Genomic DNA, 18,334 nt, shown 5'->3' with positions numbered 1-18,334 from the left:
CTAGGCCAGTGACTGTTTCCTGGCCCATGAATGTATTTTTAAAAAATTCTCTCTTGACAATACTGATTCATAGAGATTTTAAAGAAATCTGTTCAGGGTTGATAAGTTGTGGCCATACTAGGTAATCAATCCTCTGTGAGATCGATTGCCATTCCTTACTCAGCTATTTGAGGCCTTTACTTGGCCCACAATGAAACACTTTACTCTCAACAGGTGCCGCTTCCCTTGGTTCTGTCAGGTGATATGCAGGCTTGGGATCCCTGACAATTATCCCAGTGCTTTCAACAGACTGGAGGAAACTCGTTCACTCGCCTCTCCCGATTGGCAATTGGACTGCAGCATGTACGTAGTGGAAACCCAGTACACTCAGGTTCGGTCCCAAATTCTGGCCTCCTGTGGATGAGCCATTCCTGTCCACCTAACCCAGTTATGCCCCACCGCCCCATTGGAATTTCAGGGCTACAGTTTCTACGGTAAAGCTCAAAGGGTAGTCTAGAAGCAAAATGCCGCTGTTGCTGGAAATCAGAAATAAAAACAGAAAGTGCTGGAAAAACTCAGGCCTGGCAACATCTGTGGGGAGAGAAATAGCGTTGACGTTTTGAGTTCATATGCCTCTTCTTCAGAGCTGGAGAATGGTAAAAATGTGATGGGTTTTATACTATTGAAGAAAGAGGATGGTGCAGGTGGAGCAAAATAGAAGGTGAGTGATAAGTGGGAGCTCTGGAGAGATTTGACAAAGGCGTCACGGACACAAGACAGAGTGAGTGTTAATGATAGTGTTAAAGACTAATGCTAATAGTAGCATAAAGGTCAGATAGCAGAGTGTGTTAATAACAGAACAAGAGTCAGCACTCTCTGAAAGCAAAACATAATGACAAATTACAGACTGGCCCTGTGGTGGGAGGGGGTTGGGAAAAAAAATCAAAATGGAGTACAGTGTTCATGGTCTGAAGTTGTTGAGCTCAATGTTAAGTCTAGAGGCTGTAAAGTGCCTAATGAAAGATGAGGTGCTATTCATCCAGTTTGCGTTGGGCTTCACTGGAACATGGTAGCAGGCCAAGGACAGAAATGTGAGCAAGATGGTTAATTGAAGTGGCTGGCGACAGGAAGGTTGGGGTCATGCTTGCGGACTGAATGAGGGTGTTTCACAAAGCGGTCACCCAAAGACTAGCCTATACTTTTACTGATGTATTACTTTTAAAAACTCAGCACCTTGCTTTTTCCTCCTCCTGAGCTCAGGTTTATTGAGACTAAATGAGACTACCTTGGTTTATATGGTTTAACAGTGCATTCATTCACTAACCAATTGGAAGAGAGGTTTTGTGTTGTTCTACTCTGCTCTGTGGGATTGAGTGTGTGTGTGTGTATTTTGTCTTGCGCAAGAAGCCTCTTTATTACTGTAGAAGACTTACTGTAATATTAAAATCTCACAGCCTTTATTACTATATTATTCCGACAGAGCAAAAGTGCACTGGAGCATGAAAAAATTGTAGCCAAACAGGCGAAGAACACTGCAGAGGATCATGCGAAACATCTTACGGATGAAAATGAGACCCTGAGGAGAAAAGTTATAAAATTGCAGGCTGAAATTAGTGAACTCAATCAAATAATTTCTAAAATGAAGATAGAAGAGAATAGGCTGAAGGATAAACTTGCACGTCTGGAGGTAATGCAGCCGCAGAGACACTGTTTATATCTACAACCTCTTCCTTACAGCTTTATCTGAAGATTCAGTGTATTAAGTTTATGTAGTATAGAGTTCCAGTGGCTTTGATATGGCAGTAAGCCTTTGTCATAAAGTCTGCATCGTACAGAAAACAGCTAAGAAGTGCCTTCTTGATGAAGGAGGGTAAGCAATCTGTAGTTTAAAGTTAGCCAATGCTGTCAAACAGTACACTGAGAAAGCAAAAGGGCTGTGCACCACTAAAGTGCCCCATGAAGCCTCATGAGGTGGTCCTCAGAAACAGACAATTACTGCTGGAGGAATGAAGTTCCAGGCCTGATCAATTCCATTCACCCATAAGGATTAGTGAGCAGTCAGGAAGCTACTAAGTCAGACCATTCAGTGACCTGCCATCATGAAAGCTTCCTCATGATTCACATCAATTGGCTTCAGAGGAGCTTACAGTGATCACCCGAACCATGGGCTATGACACCTTCTAGGGCACTTTTGCCCGATCAAGGATAGCTGGAAGCGATCTGATCAATAATCAGGACCACACTCTGGGCCCATTTTCTTCAGATCCGCAAGCCTTATAACTCCTCAGAAAGCCTAACTGCTGGTTATTGACCATTCTATTTGCTGCCTTTATTCAGTGACATCTTAGTTAGGCAACTCCAGTATTTTCATGCATTTATTTCAGCCTTCTAATAGCTTGATTGGAATACTTTATTTTTGATTAAATGTTAAAAGGGTCAAAAGCAAATTAACATTATTTTACGTAACTGGTTTGTACTAGTCATGTTTTCCTCGTTTTTTAATTTCTTGCTGTTATATAAAATGTGAAGGTTAGAGGTAAACACTTGATGTCCTGCAAGAAAATATATATTAATATTAATAAAAATGCCTCCTAAAACCTGCTACCGGACTATATACATATATATCTGCAGTGATTCATTGTACGCCATCTGTTTTTCTACCAGCATTTTTTGGGTCAACGCCCTGAGTTTACATGAAATTTGACTCCTTTATCCAGTGGCAGAATTCCAACCTTTACAAGAAAAAAATTCTGTAACCAGCACAAGAAAACCAGATTTGGTACCAGCTCCCGAAGTTGTAACTAAACATGCAGCAGGATAAAAACCGTTTGGGAAGCCTATGCTAATCTGCTGTGGGGTGAAAAAATTGTAGAGCTGATTTGTGAATTTTGATTTCAGTATTTTTGGGGGTGGTTGGTGGGATTTAAGGGTGAGGTTGGAGGCAATTATAAATCAATTGAACTATAAGATCCTGCGAATAGAAATGATATTACTGAAACAAGTGCATTGTATCACCATTTTCCCTCATTTCCAATCTTCAATTGTGTTGACGCTGGGGTCAGCACCAATGACTGGGAAACATTCTGACCAACAGAACCCACCTAATGATTAATTAAATTCGGTTGCCTTTTCTAGCCAGGCGAGATAACTGGCAAATCTCTACTGGCTCCCCTCTGACCCCAAAATTTGTAATTTCCCATTTTCCTAATTTCTATTATAACTACATCTGATTTTATCTTTTCACTGGTGTTTCCACTCACATCAGTAATGTTGAATGTTAAGAGAGCAAGTTGCAAATATTTCCATATTGGATTCTATTGTTATCACTCCTTGGTTCAGGAGACGGAATTGGAAAAGATATTTTCATTCGTCATTGTTCCTTTCCTGGCTATCTTATTGCTTTAGAGTAACACAAACATAAGTGCCATCTGAAACGAACTTAACCTTGTGAGTCCGAGTTGAGACATCAGCATTCCAATATTGCTACTCAGTAAACCGACAATAAAGCAACATTATGTCTCTTTGAACTTTGATTCAGAGATGAGCTTAAAAACTGTTCCACTGTAACTTTTGCAGCAAGAGAAGAAGCAGCTGGAAGCTGCCTTGAGAGAAATTGGAGACCAAGAAGAGGACATTTCACTAGCAAAAAGAGCTTTGGAGAGCCGCTTGGAAGAAGTCCAGGTATTTAGTTGAACACCAAGCAGTGCCCTAATAAACTAAAGAAAACCAATTTAGCGGAGCACGATCCTTGGGAGTGAATCACTTTCAATGTAAAGTTACCTTTCCAACCCCAGTAAACCTTGGTCTTGTTCCTATGCTGTGGGATAATAGCTATGGATGCTAAAATGACAGAGAGACACATTTCTATCCATTATTTCACTATGCAATTGCCAGACATGTAATAAGAAATATAATTCATCCATCTAAGAAGAGAGACTCTAATTTTCTGAGTCTGAGGGAAATCTATTGAAGATCTGCCATAGTTGGACAGAAAAGAATTATTAAGGTGATTCAGTTCATTGAACCTCGTACCTTTCCTGATCCTGCATGTGGGTCTCAGTGTGCCAATTACTTGACCACTGCTGAATCTTTAACTGCGTTGATGCTGGGATCAGCACCAATGACTGGGAAACATTCGGAACAACAAAACCCACTGAATGATTAATGTAACTCAGTTGTCTTTTCTAGTCAGGAGAGATGGCTGGCAAATCTCGACAGGCTCCCCTCTGACCCCAAAATTTGTAATTTTCCCCCTCAGGTAGGAATATTTATAGGTAGGCTTATCGCACAATGTTTGTGAAAAATACTTTTGGAGTGTAAGTACTTCTTGCCATAGTATTTCTACGTATTTAAATACAATAATTGTATTTGTAAAATCCTTTAGTCAGCTAGTGACCTGTTGTATAGCATATTTTTATTCCGGAACTTCTTTCTGAAGTTGTTCTGCAAGACCAATTTGGAGCGATGTGGTAGCTGCATTTTATCTTACAATTGCTGAGCTTGTGTACAATTTAAAGTTGCTGTTTGTGAATATCTAGCTGAGAAATGCCCATATAAGACACTGGGCTGTATGTTAACCTGCAGGGGAAGTGGGTTGGGGGGCTGCTGTTTTGAGGCAGGGAAGCTGGAAAGAATGGCTTTTCTGCAGGCTGTGCCGAATTTAACAGCAGGACCTGATTTTATATTTTCAATCTCCATTTCCCAAGCCGCAACCAGCCAGATTGAGCAGCTGTCAGTCAGCAGGCCTTTGGCATCAGGTTGTGGCCAAGGAGGGGGAAGGAGGGATCAGGAAGGATGAGGGTGGAGAGAAGATCATGGTCTGAAGTGGAGAGGGGGAAATAGGTGAGGAGCTGGGGGGCCAGAAAGGATCAGAGGGAAGTTCGGGGTCTAGAGGAGGGTGGGGGGGAGAAATTGGAGGTTGGTGTCAGAGGGAGTTCTGAGATCTTGTGGAGATTGGAAACGTCAGGGATGGAAGTTGATGAGAAGGATAAGGAGGAGATTGATTCCAGGAGGTTGCTGAAGCAGGTAAATTAATGCTGTGACGTGTTATGTCCACTTTATTTCGCCAAGTCAATGCGCAATATTACATGATGTAAATTTATTGGGCTGTACCCTGCTAAAACAACTGTGGTAATGTGTCTAAAAAACACTAACATCTACAAGTAATTTATTTGTGATGCTTTGGTCGTCCATCACCCAGCCTTAGTCCAAGCATAAACAATTACTCCACAACAGCATTTAATTTGCCTATGAAGATACCCTTAATATAATGAATAATTTTAACTAATTGATATCTTTCCCAATCTACAGAGAAGCCTCAACAAGCGATCGCAGGAGCACCAGGAATTAAATGAAAGACTTAAAACAGAAACAGTTCAGAGAGATCTTTTAAAGAAAACAAAGAATGAATTGGAGGCTGAGCGGAGGCAACTGGAGAAGATGATTGAAAAGCTTGAGAAAGAGGTTGGATCCTTTACGTCAACACTTCAACACAGTGCAAACCATTTAAACATGTATCCAATGAATGTTACTCTTCAATAATTCACGGCGGGAGGATACTTTCCCACTTCGTAACCCTGTTAAAATAATAATCAGTCAATAGAGTGTGAATTTAAGTGTGACTTTGATGCATTCCTCAAGTCAACTTCAGCCCCTCAAAAGAAATATCAAAATAATAAAATACCAAATAAAGTTAAATCTCAAATTTGTGCTTATTCAAAGGCTTTCAAATAATGAAATTATCGAGCAAATCTCCTAAATACAGTAGTAAGTAATTAAAGTACATTTTATTAGCTCTACACTTTTTTTTTAGGGTGTCCCCATATTACTTCCTTGCTTCGAGGGTGGGAAGGTGACATATTATGTATCGTACATGTGCCTGCAGAGCATGCACAGTATAGTTCCAGATTTTAAAGGAAACCTGACTGCAGCCAACTTAAGCAGGTTGGAACATTTATGATGCTTTGGATAATGTCCCAAACAATTGGAACTTGGTTTAAAGTAAGGGATATGGGTTTTTTCTTTGAAGGAGAGAGGCAAAATCAGACCCATAGGCTTCTTCCTTTCATCTAGTGGCAGTACTGCTGCACTGGCAAAGGCCAGTGTGCAACCAAGTCACCTGCCTGTCCTCTGGCCTGGGGAATAAATAATTGAGAGGGAGGAGTTGATGAAGAGCCAATTGTGAAAATGTCTTTGTGCCATTCTGTGGAAAGAAGTACCATCCTGTGATTCTTGCTTTTTTTATGCAAATCAGAATTTTTCCTTCACTTCAAATCACAGAGATAAGCGACTTAAGTTGTATGGAGTGACTAGAGAAGCTGGGATTGTTCTCCTTAGGGCAGAGAATGTTCAGGGAAGATTTAAGAAAGGTGTTTCAAATTATGAGGGCTTTCAATAGAGTAAGTAAGGAGAAGTTTACATTGACAGGGAGGTGGGTAGCTAAAGGACACCTGCATAAAAGCCAGAGCGGAGATGAGGATAATTTCTTTTAACACAGTGAGTTGTTATGACTTTGAGAGAGCAATGGAATGAGATTCAATAGTAACTTTCAAAAGGGAATTGGATAAATTTGCAGGGCAATAGAGAAAGAGTGGTTCAGTGGAACGAATTGAATAGCTCTTTCAAAGCGCAGACATAGGCATGATGGGCCAAATGGCCTCCTTTTGCACCGTAAGACTCTATGATTCTGATTCACCTTTTTTCTTGGACCTTTAAAAGAAATGCTTCTTTACCTCTTTTTCCCCTTCCCCCACTTTTCATTTCACTGCCGTTACTTTATGCAGATGGCTGAGATGAGTCAGGATGCTCAAAGGTCAAACCTTGATCTGCGGAAGGAGCTTGATGAGTGCAAGGAAAAGAATCGCAGTCAATTGAATGTCCTGCAGCAGCAACTGAAAACTAAAGCCCTGGAGGCTGAGAAATCTCAACTAATAACCAAGAAACTGCAGGATGAGGTAATGCAAGATAACTGTGTTTGTTTAACCTTTGACCAATAACCTTTGACCAGAGACTTCTAAAGAAAGTTGAATTCGGTGGAAAGTTGATCAAATTCTTAACTTACTTAACACAACACAGAAAACTAACTGATTGCATCAGTAAAATGAAATTTTAGAATTGTTTGTTTTGTAGAATAACAATGGTGGAAAAGTATATTAACTTTGCATCGTTCTAAACGTTGTAGAAGATTGTGGTAAATATTGAAGCCTTGGGCTTCCTAAATATCTTTATACAGAAGGCATTTGCACTTTCATTGCCATTTTCAAGATATGAGCTTTCAATATAATTAACTGCAAAGAAACAATTATTAGCTTTCCTAGCTAATCCTCAGACCATTTATCTGTTAAAAGCTCCTTCATTTGTTGTACATGACTTCACTGAAAACATTTCTTTCAGCTGCATTTCAAAATTTGCAGACTCGTGACTTGAGTTGCTGGTAATATTCCCAGAGTTTCCTGCTCTCTCTAAGAGAAAGAAAGAGTATATTAAAGAACTAAATCCTGCACATTCAGGAATTGGTCAGCTATGGACAAGTACATTTGTGAACTTCTACTTAATGACAACTTGCGCCTTTAATGTGTAAAGTGTCCCAGGGCACTTCACAGGAGTGTTATCAAACAAAATTTGACATTGAGCCACATTAGGAGATATTAGGGTCAATAGCCTGGTTAAAGAGATGGTTTTCAAGAACTACTTAAAGGACAATATAGAGATCCAAAAGCTTAGGGAGAGAATTCCAGAGCTTAAGGCCTTGCTAGCTAAAAGCACAGCCATCAATGATGGAATGATTAAAAACAGGAATACTAAAGAGGCAGACTGTAGGGGTGAAGGAGATTACAGATGTAAGGAGGAGTGAGGCCTTGAATAATTTCAAAACAAGGATGAAAATTTTAAACTCGAGGTGTTGCTTAACTGGGAGCCAGTGTAGGTCTGTGAGCCACAGTCGTGTGATCGTGACTTGATGCAAGTTAGGACACAGACTCATAGATGTTTACAGCACAGAAGGAGGCCATTCGGCCCATCGTGTCTGTACCGGCCAACAAAGGTCTGACTACACTACCATTTTCCAGGGCTTGGCCCATAGCCCTGGAGGCAATGGCAACACAAGTGAATATCTAAATAACTTCTTAAATGTCATGAGAGTTTCTGACTCAAACACCCTTTCAGGCAGTGAGTTCGAGACTCCCGCCACCCTCTGGGTGAAGAAACAAATTGGCAGGGGGATGGGACCCTGAAAAGTAGTTCAGAGGGGAGAGAAGCTGAAATGGAATTAGAAGTTAAAAAGCTAGTAAGTGAGTCTGTAAGGCAGAGGAAACATAGGCTAGGTAAGAGAGAAGTGAGTTTAGCGAGGCTAAGTGATATATATTTTAATGCAAGGAGCTTGAGGAAAAAGACTAGACAAACTGAGGACACAGATAGGCATGTGGGAGTAGGATGATATAGCTATGAATGAGAATTGGCTAAAAGAAGGGCAGGATTGGCAGCTCAACATTCCTGCTTATAGGGCATTCAGGCACGATAGAGAGGGGGATAGTAGGGGTGGGGTTGCAATAATGATCAAGGAATCAATTATAGCAGTGAGGAGGGATGATATCCTGGAAGGATCATCAAATGAGGCCATATGGGTAGAAGTAAAAAACACAGAAGAGGCAAACATGCTGTTGGGTGTGTACTATAGACCTCAAACAGTCAGGGAGAGATAGAGGATCAAATATGTAATCAAATTTCAGAGAAGTGTAAGAATAATGCAGTAATAGTAGGAGATTTTAACTACCCAAATGTTAACTGGGATAGGTTTAGTGTGCAAGATAGGGAGAGAGCAAAATTCCTAAGTTGCATCCAGGAGAACTTTTTTAGCCAGTACATAGAAAGCTCAACAAGGAAGGGGGCAGTTCTGGACCTAATATTTGAAAATGAGCCCGGGCAGGTAGAAGGCGTATCAGTAGGGGAGCATTTTGGAGATAGCAACCATAACTCAGCTAGATTTAGGATAGTTATAGAAAAGGATAATGCTGGCCAGGAATAAAAATTCTAAACTGAGGAAAGGCTAGTTTTACTAAGATGAGACATGATTTGGCTCAAGTGGGCTGGGAGCAGCTCTTTGCAGATAAAACTGTGTCAGAGCAGTGGGAGGCATTCAAGGAAGAAATAGCGAGAGTACAGGGCAAATATGTTCCCATAAAGACAAAGCGGGGACCAAATCCAGAGAACCCTGGATGTCAAGGGACATAAAGATTAGGATTACGAAAAAAAGAGAGGTTTATGGCATATACTGAGGGCTCAATACAGCAGAGTCCCTAGAGGAGTATAAAAAGTGCAGGGGGAACTTAAAAAAAGGAAATTAGGAAAGCTAAAAGAGTGCATGAGAAAGCATTGGTGGATAGAATAAAGGAAAACCCAAAGGGTTTTTTTTAATATATAAAGAGCAAGAGAATAACTAGGGAAAGAGTAGGGCCAATTAGGAACCATAGAGGTAATCTGTGTGTGCACCCGAAAGATATGGGTACAGCCCTCAATGAATACCTTGCATTGGTCTTCACAATGGAGAAGTACGATGCAGGTATAGACATCAGGGTGGAGGACTGTGAAATATTGGAGGAAGTTAACAAAGAGACAGAGGAGGTACTAGTGGGTTTAGCAACCTTAAAAGCGGATAAATCCGCAGGCCCGGATGAGATGTATCCCAGGCTGTTGTGGAAGGCAAGGGAAGAGATGTCAGGGGTCCTGGCAGTAATTTTCAAATCTTCTCTAGCCACAGGTGAGGTGCCAGAGAACTGCTAACATTGTCCCATTATTAAAAAAGGGAGGGAGGGATAGAGCAGAAACTTACAGGCCAGTCAGTCTAACCTCAGTGATGGGGGAGTTACTAGAAAGAATTCTGAGGGACAGAATATATATGCACTTGGAGAGATACCGTTTAATCAGGGACAGTCAGCATGGGTTTGTTAGGGGAAGGTTGTGTTTGACAAATTTGATTGAATTGTTTGAGGAGGTAACCAGGAGTGTTGATGAGGGTAATACATTTGATGCGACCTACATGGACTTTAGCAAGGCTTTTGATTAGGTTCTTCATGGCAGACTGGTCAAGAAAATAAGAGCCCATGGGATGCAAGGCAAAGTGGCACGTTGGATCCAAAATTGGCTGAGAGGCAGGAAGCAGAGGGTGATGGTAGAGGGATGTTTCTGTGACTGGAAGTCTGTTTCCAGTGGGGTTCCACAGGGTTTGGTGCTAGGGCCCTTGCTGTTTGTGGTGTACATAAATGATTTGGACTTAAATGTATGAACAAGAAGTTTGCAGATGAAATGAAAATTGGTAGGGTGGTAAATAGTGAGGAGGATAGCTGTAAACTGCAGGAGGATATCAATGGAGTGGTCAGGTGGGCAGAGCAGTGGCAAATGGAATTCAACCCCAAGGTATTCATTGAAGTGAGATAATGCACTTGGGGAGGGTGAACAAGGCAAGGGATTACACTATGAATGGTAGGACCCTGGAAAGTACTGAAGATCAGAGGGACCTTGGCGCGCATATCCACAGATCCCTGAAGATAGCAGGGCAGGTAGGTAAGGTGGTTAAGAAGGCATATGGGATACTTGCCTTTATTAGCTGAGGCCTAGAATACAAGAGCAGGGAGGTTATGCTGGAACTATATAAAATGCTGGTTAGGCCACAACTGGAGTACTGTGTGCAGTTCTGGTCACCACATTATAGGAAGGATGTGACTGCACAGGAGAGGGCGCAGGGGAGATTTACCAGGATGCTGCCTGGGCCGGAGGGTCTGAGCTATGAGGAATGATTGGATAGGCTGGAGTTGTTTTCCTTGGAGCAGCGAAGGTTGAGAGGGGACCTGATAAAGGTGTGTAAGATTATGAGGGGCATAGATAGGGTGGATAGGAAGGTACTTTGTCCATTAGTAGAGGGGTCAATAACCAGGGGGCATATTTTTAAGATAAGAGGTAGAAGGCTAAGAGGGGATAGCAGAATTTCGGATGCCCTCAAGGTTACAGAGGATGCAAGATGTGAGTCTGTGCTGGAGTGCGTTGCAAGAGTCAGGTCAAGTGGCAGCAAAAGCATGGATGAGGGTTTCAGCAGCAGATCAGCTGAGGCAGGGGTGGAGTTGAGTGGTGTTAGGTAGGTGGAAATAGGTGGTCATAATGATGATGCAGATGTATAGTCTGAAGCTTATCTTGGGGCCAAGGTTGCAAACAGTCTGGTATGGCCTCAGACAGTTGCCAGGCAGAGGGGTGAAGTCGTTGGCTAGGGAATGGAGTTCGTGATGAGGTCAGAAGACAATGGCTTAAATAAACTTTTAAGCAGTAAACTTGTTCACACACTGTAATCCTAATAGACAGAGTGAAACTTTTCAGCAAAAGGTTTACAAGTATTCTTTTGAAAGAACCATTAGTTCTACATCTGTATATGTCCGATGCCTGTAGATCAATCTTAACCCCACCCTAAGCCAATGTAAAACTTTTCCCAAACAGGCTATTGTAATGCCTGAAGAATGTCTTCAAAATGCCAATCGTGTTGAGACATCACACTTAATTTCTCTCCCATTTACTTTAGCAAACGTGGTCTTAGACATTTTTGATAAGAATGAATCCCAAAATAGTCCAGCGATTTCCAAATGAAAACAATGGAAATTATGACTAATGGTTAAAGGATTATGAAAGCCACTCTTGAGAACTTCAGGCTTCTTTGTTTTCTGTAAAAATTTCCTGTGTCAGCTTCAGGACAAACTGGTTGCTTTGTGACATTCTTAATCCACAGTCTTGTGATAGGAAAATGAACTGTTTCTCTTGGTGTTTACTGTAAGGTTAAAAAATAGCCCTGATGTGTCCAGAGCCTCCATTTTCATTGAGAAACTGGCCTTTTAGTGCCAGACCTGACTCAGTGGTGGGATTCTTGGCTCTGATTCCGCTCCAGTCCAGAGATTTGAGCACACAATGTAGACAGATAGTTCAGTACAGAAATACCTGGAAAAACTCAGCAGGTCTGGCAGCATCGGTGGAGAAGAACAAAGTTGATGTTTCGAGTCCTCATGACCCTTCAACAGAGCTAAGTAAAAAGTTTTACTTAGTTCTGTTGAAGGGTCATGAGGACTCGAAACTTCAACTTTGTTCTTCTCCACCGATGCTGCCAGACCTGCTGAGTTTTTCCAGGTAATTCTGTTTTTGTTTTGGATTTCCAGCATCCGCAGTTTTTTGTTTTTAATTCAGTACAGTACTGAGGGAGTGCAGTACAGTCAAAGGTGATATTTTTTGGCTGAGTCGTCGAACTGAAGCCCTGCCTGCCTGGTCAGGTCTCGTGGCCCTTTTGGAAGAGTGCCTCAGTGCCCTGTCCAGCATTTATCTTGATGCTATTTATTGGACCTTGCAGTTTGTGAATTGGCTGCTGCATTTCCCGACAGTGATCTCATTTCAGAAGTACTTAATTGGCTGCGAAGTACGTTGTGATGTATGGAGATTGTGAAGGTGCTATATAAATGCAAAATTTTTTACCTCTGTTTTCTTTTGATATAACTGTTAACCTCTAAACTGAATAGCAGCACAAAGAACACTAGTGACGAGGCATCATGTTTCTGTCTAGGGAGTGCTTTCCCGGATAATGCTGCTACCCGGAGTTCTGTTTTGTTGTTTAAATATAGAGCTGACTGTTGCTAGTTGAACCGGGATTACAGGCACATGTTGTATAATATCCCCAGTCCTTCTCTCTCCCCAGCTACCATGTCAAGCTTGTAAGATATCATAGCATTAAGTTACTTCCAGTTCTACCCAGTTACATCTGCTAATGCATCATGGAAAAGTAATACTCCATCTAATCTGGGTTAGGCTAGTTTGGGAGGTGGCAGTTTAGTCCTGTTTGCCAGGACTTTTACAAGAATCTTAAGATCACAAATCAAGAACGTGTATATCTGGTAGGTGGTACATTTTGGAGTATCTTCACATTTCTGATTAATTAGTTAATTCCAGAATATGTCAGATGCAATTATATAGGTTCTGCAGAAAAGTAAAACTTTGTTACAAATAGTCCAGGAGGATGGCCAATTTTCAAATTTTACCAGACTTCTAAAGCCTACTTAAGGGAGGTTGTGACATCATGCACTCGATCATTAATCAGAGAAAGGTTAAGGGATTCCAGGAAATTTCACGTTACGTCACTTGATCCGCATTGAACAGGACAAAGGGCAGAAGCTTTCTCTCCAGGTCTGGCGGCGTCGGTGGAGAAGAGCAACAGTTGACGTTTCGAGTCCTCATGACCCTCCAACAGAACTGTTGAAGGGTCACGAGGACTCGAAACGTCAACTGTTGCTCTTCTCCACCGACGCTGCCAGACCTGCTGAGTTTTTCCCCAGGTATTTCTGTTTTTGTTTTTTGTTTTGGATTTCCAGCATCCGCAGTTCTTTGCTTTTATCTCAGAAGTTTGCTCTCGTCGGGTGGGTGTGCGCCCGGCCCGAGCAGGCGTAAAATGACGTGCGGTGACGTCAGGGCGAGCGTCCCGACGTCCTCGCGCGATACTTCGGTCGGCACGGACGTACGTAGGAGTCGGCAGCGCGCCCGCCGACATGTTAAGCGGCCTATCCAGGCCCTTGACCAATCAATTAATCGATTCGAATTTTTCACTGCTCACCCAACCGTTCACGGGCAGGATGTGGCATCGACCAGTGGTTTTAAAAAAAAACTTTTGACGCTCCTATTTAACACGCCCCGACTCATGTGACAGATGGTGGGATTGTTTTCTGCGCTGGGATCTTCCGGTCCCACAGCAAGTCGATGGACTTATGGCTGGGGCGCCCCCCCCTCGCCCACAGTGGGGCTGGAAAATCCCAGCCAGGGTCGCATGAATTTCGTTAATTTCAATTTCTTTACTTTTATTGTTAAAAATCTTCGGCTCCCTGAAGCAGCTCCGTGCCTCAGGGAGCTTTTACTGCGCCTCACACGCGTGCATGTGCAAACTTCAGCACTCGTGCGCACACGCGCGCTCTCTCCCTGCCCTCGTGCCCCCCGCCATTAATTGGCCAGCCAGCGTGAAATCGCAGTCGGGGGCCTCGCGACTGCTCCCGGCCCCGACTCCCGTGCCTGCCCGACGAGGGCACAATTCTGTTCGCATTAAGGATGTGCCTGGCAGGCATGTCCTCCTGTTTGACGTGGTTAAAATCTTTGCGACGTTTAGAAATTATCTGAAGCCTGTGTTATGGACTAGGCGCAGGTCAACGGGACTAGCTGAATAATATTTCGGCACAGACTAGAAGGGCCGAATGGCCTTTTTTCTGCGCTGTAGTGTTCTATGGTTGTATGGTTCTGTGTACAAAAGGCAGTTTTTGTGATATTTATTGTATGATATTTTTATTTTAGGCAAACTCTCCACATCCTGTTTCAGTGGCAGGGCTGGTGGTGTTTGAGTTCATGTTGAACACAGCTCCCCAGGTTTCTGCAGAGCCATTTATCTCGATGTTTCAGGAAGCTGACAATCTTCCCTTCCAACTGGGCCTGTTTTGCTGCTCACTTTGTGTTTTTGTGTGTGTGTGTGTGCCATGGAAGAGCAAGCAAAAATATCACAGTATCAGATTACATTGGTACTCTTCATAGAAAAACACCTACTGGCTACAAATGGATGAATTTATCCATAAACTTTGGTATTGATCCAGCTTCTCCAATGCAGTTTACAAACAGAGAAATGTGATTTTGAATAGTGAGGAGAAGTCTATTATTGCCTTGCTCCGCTAATCCTAATAAAGACTTTAGACAGTCAAAAATAATCAATTGTGGAGCCGCTGCAATGAAATAGGAAAAAAATAGTGAAGGTCACTCTTGGATTTAACTTGTGAAAAACGGGGTCTAATATCGTACTGAATTCAAAAACTTCAAAACTCCAAGCTGCTTCGGCTAATGCAGTGCAGCCAAAACCTGCAGGATATCTTGGAAACCCTTGCTTCTGAGTTTCTTCCCCTCTGAAAATCCCCCCAACCCCCAGCAGCTCTCTTCCTGGCCCCAAATAAACAGTAGTGTCAAAGTTTGAGGTCCATCCGATCTGCTGAGAGATCAAACTCTCTCTCTCTCTCTCTCTCTCTCTCCACAGATGCTGCCTGACCTGCTGAGTGTTTTCAGCATTTTCTGTTTTTATTTAAGAACTTTGTTTGAAACCCATAACTCTTTTACATAAAATGGATGAAAAATTTATTTATTAAAAAGTATTATAATACACATCATAAAATAAAAATATTCACAATAAATTCATACAGAGATCCCTGTTTTTATATTAAAATTATCATCATTAACCAAATTGCCACTGATGTTTCCCCCCCCCCCAGAGATGATCTTGTTTGCAGATGTTTCCATAGCTAATTTAGTCCCACTGGCCAAGATCAAATTATCAAGCTGCTATGTATTTACTTTTTCCTATCTCACATCCTCTCCTCCACACAATGCACCAAATTCATAGACTTTGAGCATAATAGATAAAATATGTGGCTGTTTTAAATTCAGTTCAGATGTTTTTTTTTAAAGTTAATTTCTGTACTCGAGCATATTCTAACGAGTACAACGGATTTAATCAAGTGAATGCTAGGGATCATGAAGCTGTGATGTTGAATAAAATTGCTTTTTGTGCTGGTCAATATTGATAAGGCTCCAGCGAAGGTTTGTCATGTTACTGCCATCTTTTGGCTGAAGGTGGGATCTCTATTGGTGCATGCCCTTCCTCAAAATTCCAGTTTTTGTTTCCTCACGCCCGTTCCATTAATGAAAGTGGTTACATAACCAGTTTGTAAAGCCCCACTTCACCACCGTTGCTGCTCTGTGCCTGTTACCGGGCCCTTGACAGCAGCCCGAAGGTTGCTTGTTTGGCAGCTTTCCATATGTACAACAATTTTGAAGTTAAGCCCCTGTAATTTTGAATACAATGAGTATTTTATTTTCCAACGTAAGATCTTAAGACCCCTTGAAGTGGAAATTCAATTACCTTTTGCCCAGTTTTTTAGTGCTAAATTGACAGCCCACATGGCAATTTTGCGCTTAAACTTGCTGTACAAAAAGTGTGCCTGACATGCAGTGGCTGCCATGTGGTTAAAAGCATTCTTGAGTGTCTCTGGCGGCCATCTGAAATCAATGTTAGCTCATTAAAGTGTATAAATAGAGATCCAGCGGTTCAGTTAGGATCCTTTTGGGGAAATTGGTACCTGGGAGGATTCAGTGATTCTTAAGCCAGCCAGGAAAGACATGACATAAATAGTTAGGAAGCAGGGCTGCAGGATGCCCAACTCCATGGAGGTAAATCTCTGAATAGCTGTTACTGGCTGCTTGAGATTCTTGGAGGATTTTTTTGGCCAGGTTTGGAAAGTCTTTAATAATCAGTTATTGAGAGAGCTGACTTTTGGCTGTAGCTGTAATCTGTCACTCCACTGGTGCAGGAACACTGCGGGGAAAGAGGGGACTCTTGCTGGGAATGCCATTGGGGCTGTCACACCAGGGCAGCAGCAGGAAAATGTGACCAATTTGCACCCAGGAAGGTCCTAAAGACAGTGATTAGATAAATGTCAGTTAACCTGTTTAATGGTAGCATTCGAGGGATGAATGTTGGTCAAGACACAGGGAAAACTCCCTACTCTTTGCCTAGTATCATGGGATCATTTATGCATTTCAAAGAGGGTGGAAAAGACTTTGGTTTAAGATCTCATCAAGAGGTGGCCCTAATGACAGTACAGCACTCCCTCATTGCTGCATGGAGTGTCAGTATAGATTATGTGCTCTGGTCTCTGAAGTGGGGCTTGAACTCACCACCTGCTGGCTGAAAGCCAAGGCTGATACTTACGCATGCATATTTAGTTTAGGAAGCTTTATTATCATAAGAATATGTAATTTATGAGATCTAGGGGAAAACTTACTTCCTTCACATTTAAATTTACTAATATGATGATAATCACCAAAATAACTGGAATTAAAATAATCTACCTTCAAAGTATAAAATGCTTTAAATACATACCGCACTTGATTATAGAAAAATTAGCCTTGTTGTGCACATCCAGAAATTTCTGTTTTTACTTTAGATTTTCAGCATTTAACAGTTTTTATTTAATAACCTGTTAATGTGGTCTGCTGTATTTTGGATCAGATGCGGCAAATGCGGGAGGAGTTGGAAGGCTGTTGCCAGGAGCGAGATGAAGCAGTTCTGAAGAGCCAGCAACTGAAGCAGAATGTCAATGACCTAGAGCTCGACCTTGAAAGTAAAATGCACTTAAAAGATGATCGAATGCGGCAGATCAAGCAAATGGAGGTGAACAAAAATTAGCGATTAAATTTACTTCTTAACATTTTGTTCAGGATTCTTATCTAGGAGACCTGAATGCGGTGACCCATGATCGTGCGGCTAATTTTAGAAGAGTCCAAAAGGTCACTACAATAAAAAGTTGAATTGACCTTCCAAAAAATAGGTTTCGCCTTCAAAGAATAATTAAATATTTCTTGGTTTATTTATTTATGGATTTGAGCAATGGCAGTTAGAAAACAAAAAAGCATGAAATCAGCATTGAGGTTGAAATCCTAGAAAACTGTTTATGATCAAACATAAAACAAAAATGATTCTAACACTCTTGAATATGTCAACAAATAAAGTGTTAACATCATAAATGTTAACATAATGTGATCTTTATATCTTTAGGAGCATGTTATCAAAATGGACTTCCATTAATTGAATAAAAACATTCGCAGGTTCTTCGAAAAGATAGAAGTCTGTGTGATGCAGCATTGGCTCAGCAATTCCGTATCTCTGTTCTAAAGAATTTTATACCTAGAATATTTGTACACTAACAGCTGTTGTTGAAGCATAATGCATCATACCTGTACAATAGGTGAAAGCAGTTTTATGAGAACAGTGGTTGTTATTTCCAAGCCACTGTCCACCTCAACCTGATTTATGTTTGCAGGATAAATTGGCAGAGATGGAGGTGGAACTGGATGAGGAGAGAAGCAATTCAGACCTTCTGACAGATCGCATCAGTAGAGACAGAGAACAGGTAACTAAGTCGGTTGCAGTAACTAGATAATAGATTAGGCATTGTTGAAATAAATTGATCTGTTGAAATTGTTGTCCAATCTACAACATAAGAATTTGTGTCACAAAAGGTATAATTTTAACAACAAGTCGGCAAAGAGTAAAATATGGACAACACTAAATCAATGGGACAGCATTTCCCCCAACAATTGGCAAAATTTCAGGGCATTAATGTTGCTTTAGTGGTCTAGGATGCTACGCATTAGATTGATTCCCCCCCCTTACCCCCAGCCGAAATAAGCAACAAAGCTCTGTATTTTTCAGTGGCACTATATTTGGGATATGTGTAGGTTGCCAACCATAAAAATGTAC

At 41.6% G+C, this 18,334-nt stretch overlaps 1 protein-coding gene across 1 annotated transcript in view; it reads left to right on the top strand.

The window, feature by feature from the left end:
* cgnl1 (cingulin-like 1) overlaps positions 1–18,334 on the top strand; it is a 140,672-nt gene that overhangs the window by 96,470 nt on the left and 25,868 nt on the right. The window contains exons 9-14 of the mRNA XM_078530314.1: positions 1,460–1,666; positions 3,556–3,660; positions 5,290–5,442; positions 6,762–6,932; positions 17,084–17,245; positions 17,895–17,984. Of these exons, the coding sequence (XP_078386440.1) occupies positions 1,460–1,666; positions 3,556–3,660; positions 5,290–5,442; positions 6,762–6,932; positions 17,084–17,245; positions 17,895–17,984 (888 nt within the window). The remainder of the gene's footprint in view (positions 1–1,459; positions 1,667–3,555; positions 3,661–5,289; positions 5,443–6,761; positions 6,933–17,083; positions 17,246–17,894; positions 17,985–18,334) is intronic.

Source organism: Cetorhinus maximus, chromosome 26 (genome assembly GCF_964194155.1).
Source record: "Cetorhinus maximus chromosome 26, sCetMax3.hap1.1, whole genome shotgun sequence".
NCBI lineage: Eukaryota > Metazoa > Chordata > Chondrichthyes > Lamniformes > Cetorhinidae > Cetorhinus > Cetorhinus maximus.
The sequence above is the reverse complement of the archived record's forward strand: the minus strand, read 5'-3'. Positions and strand labels throughout refer to the sequence as shown.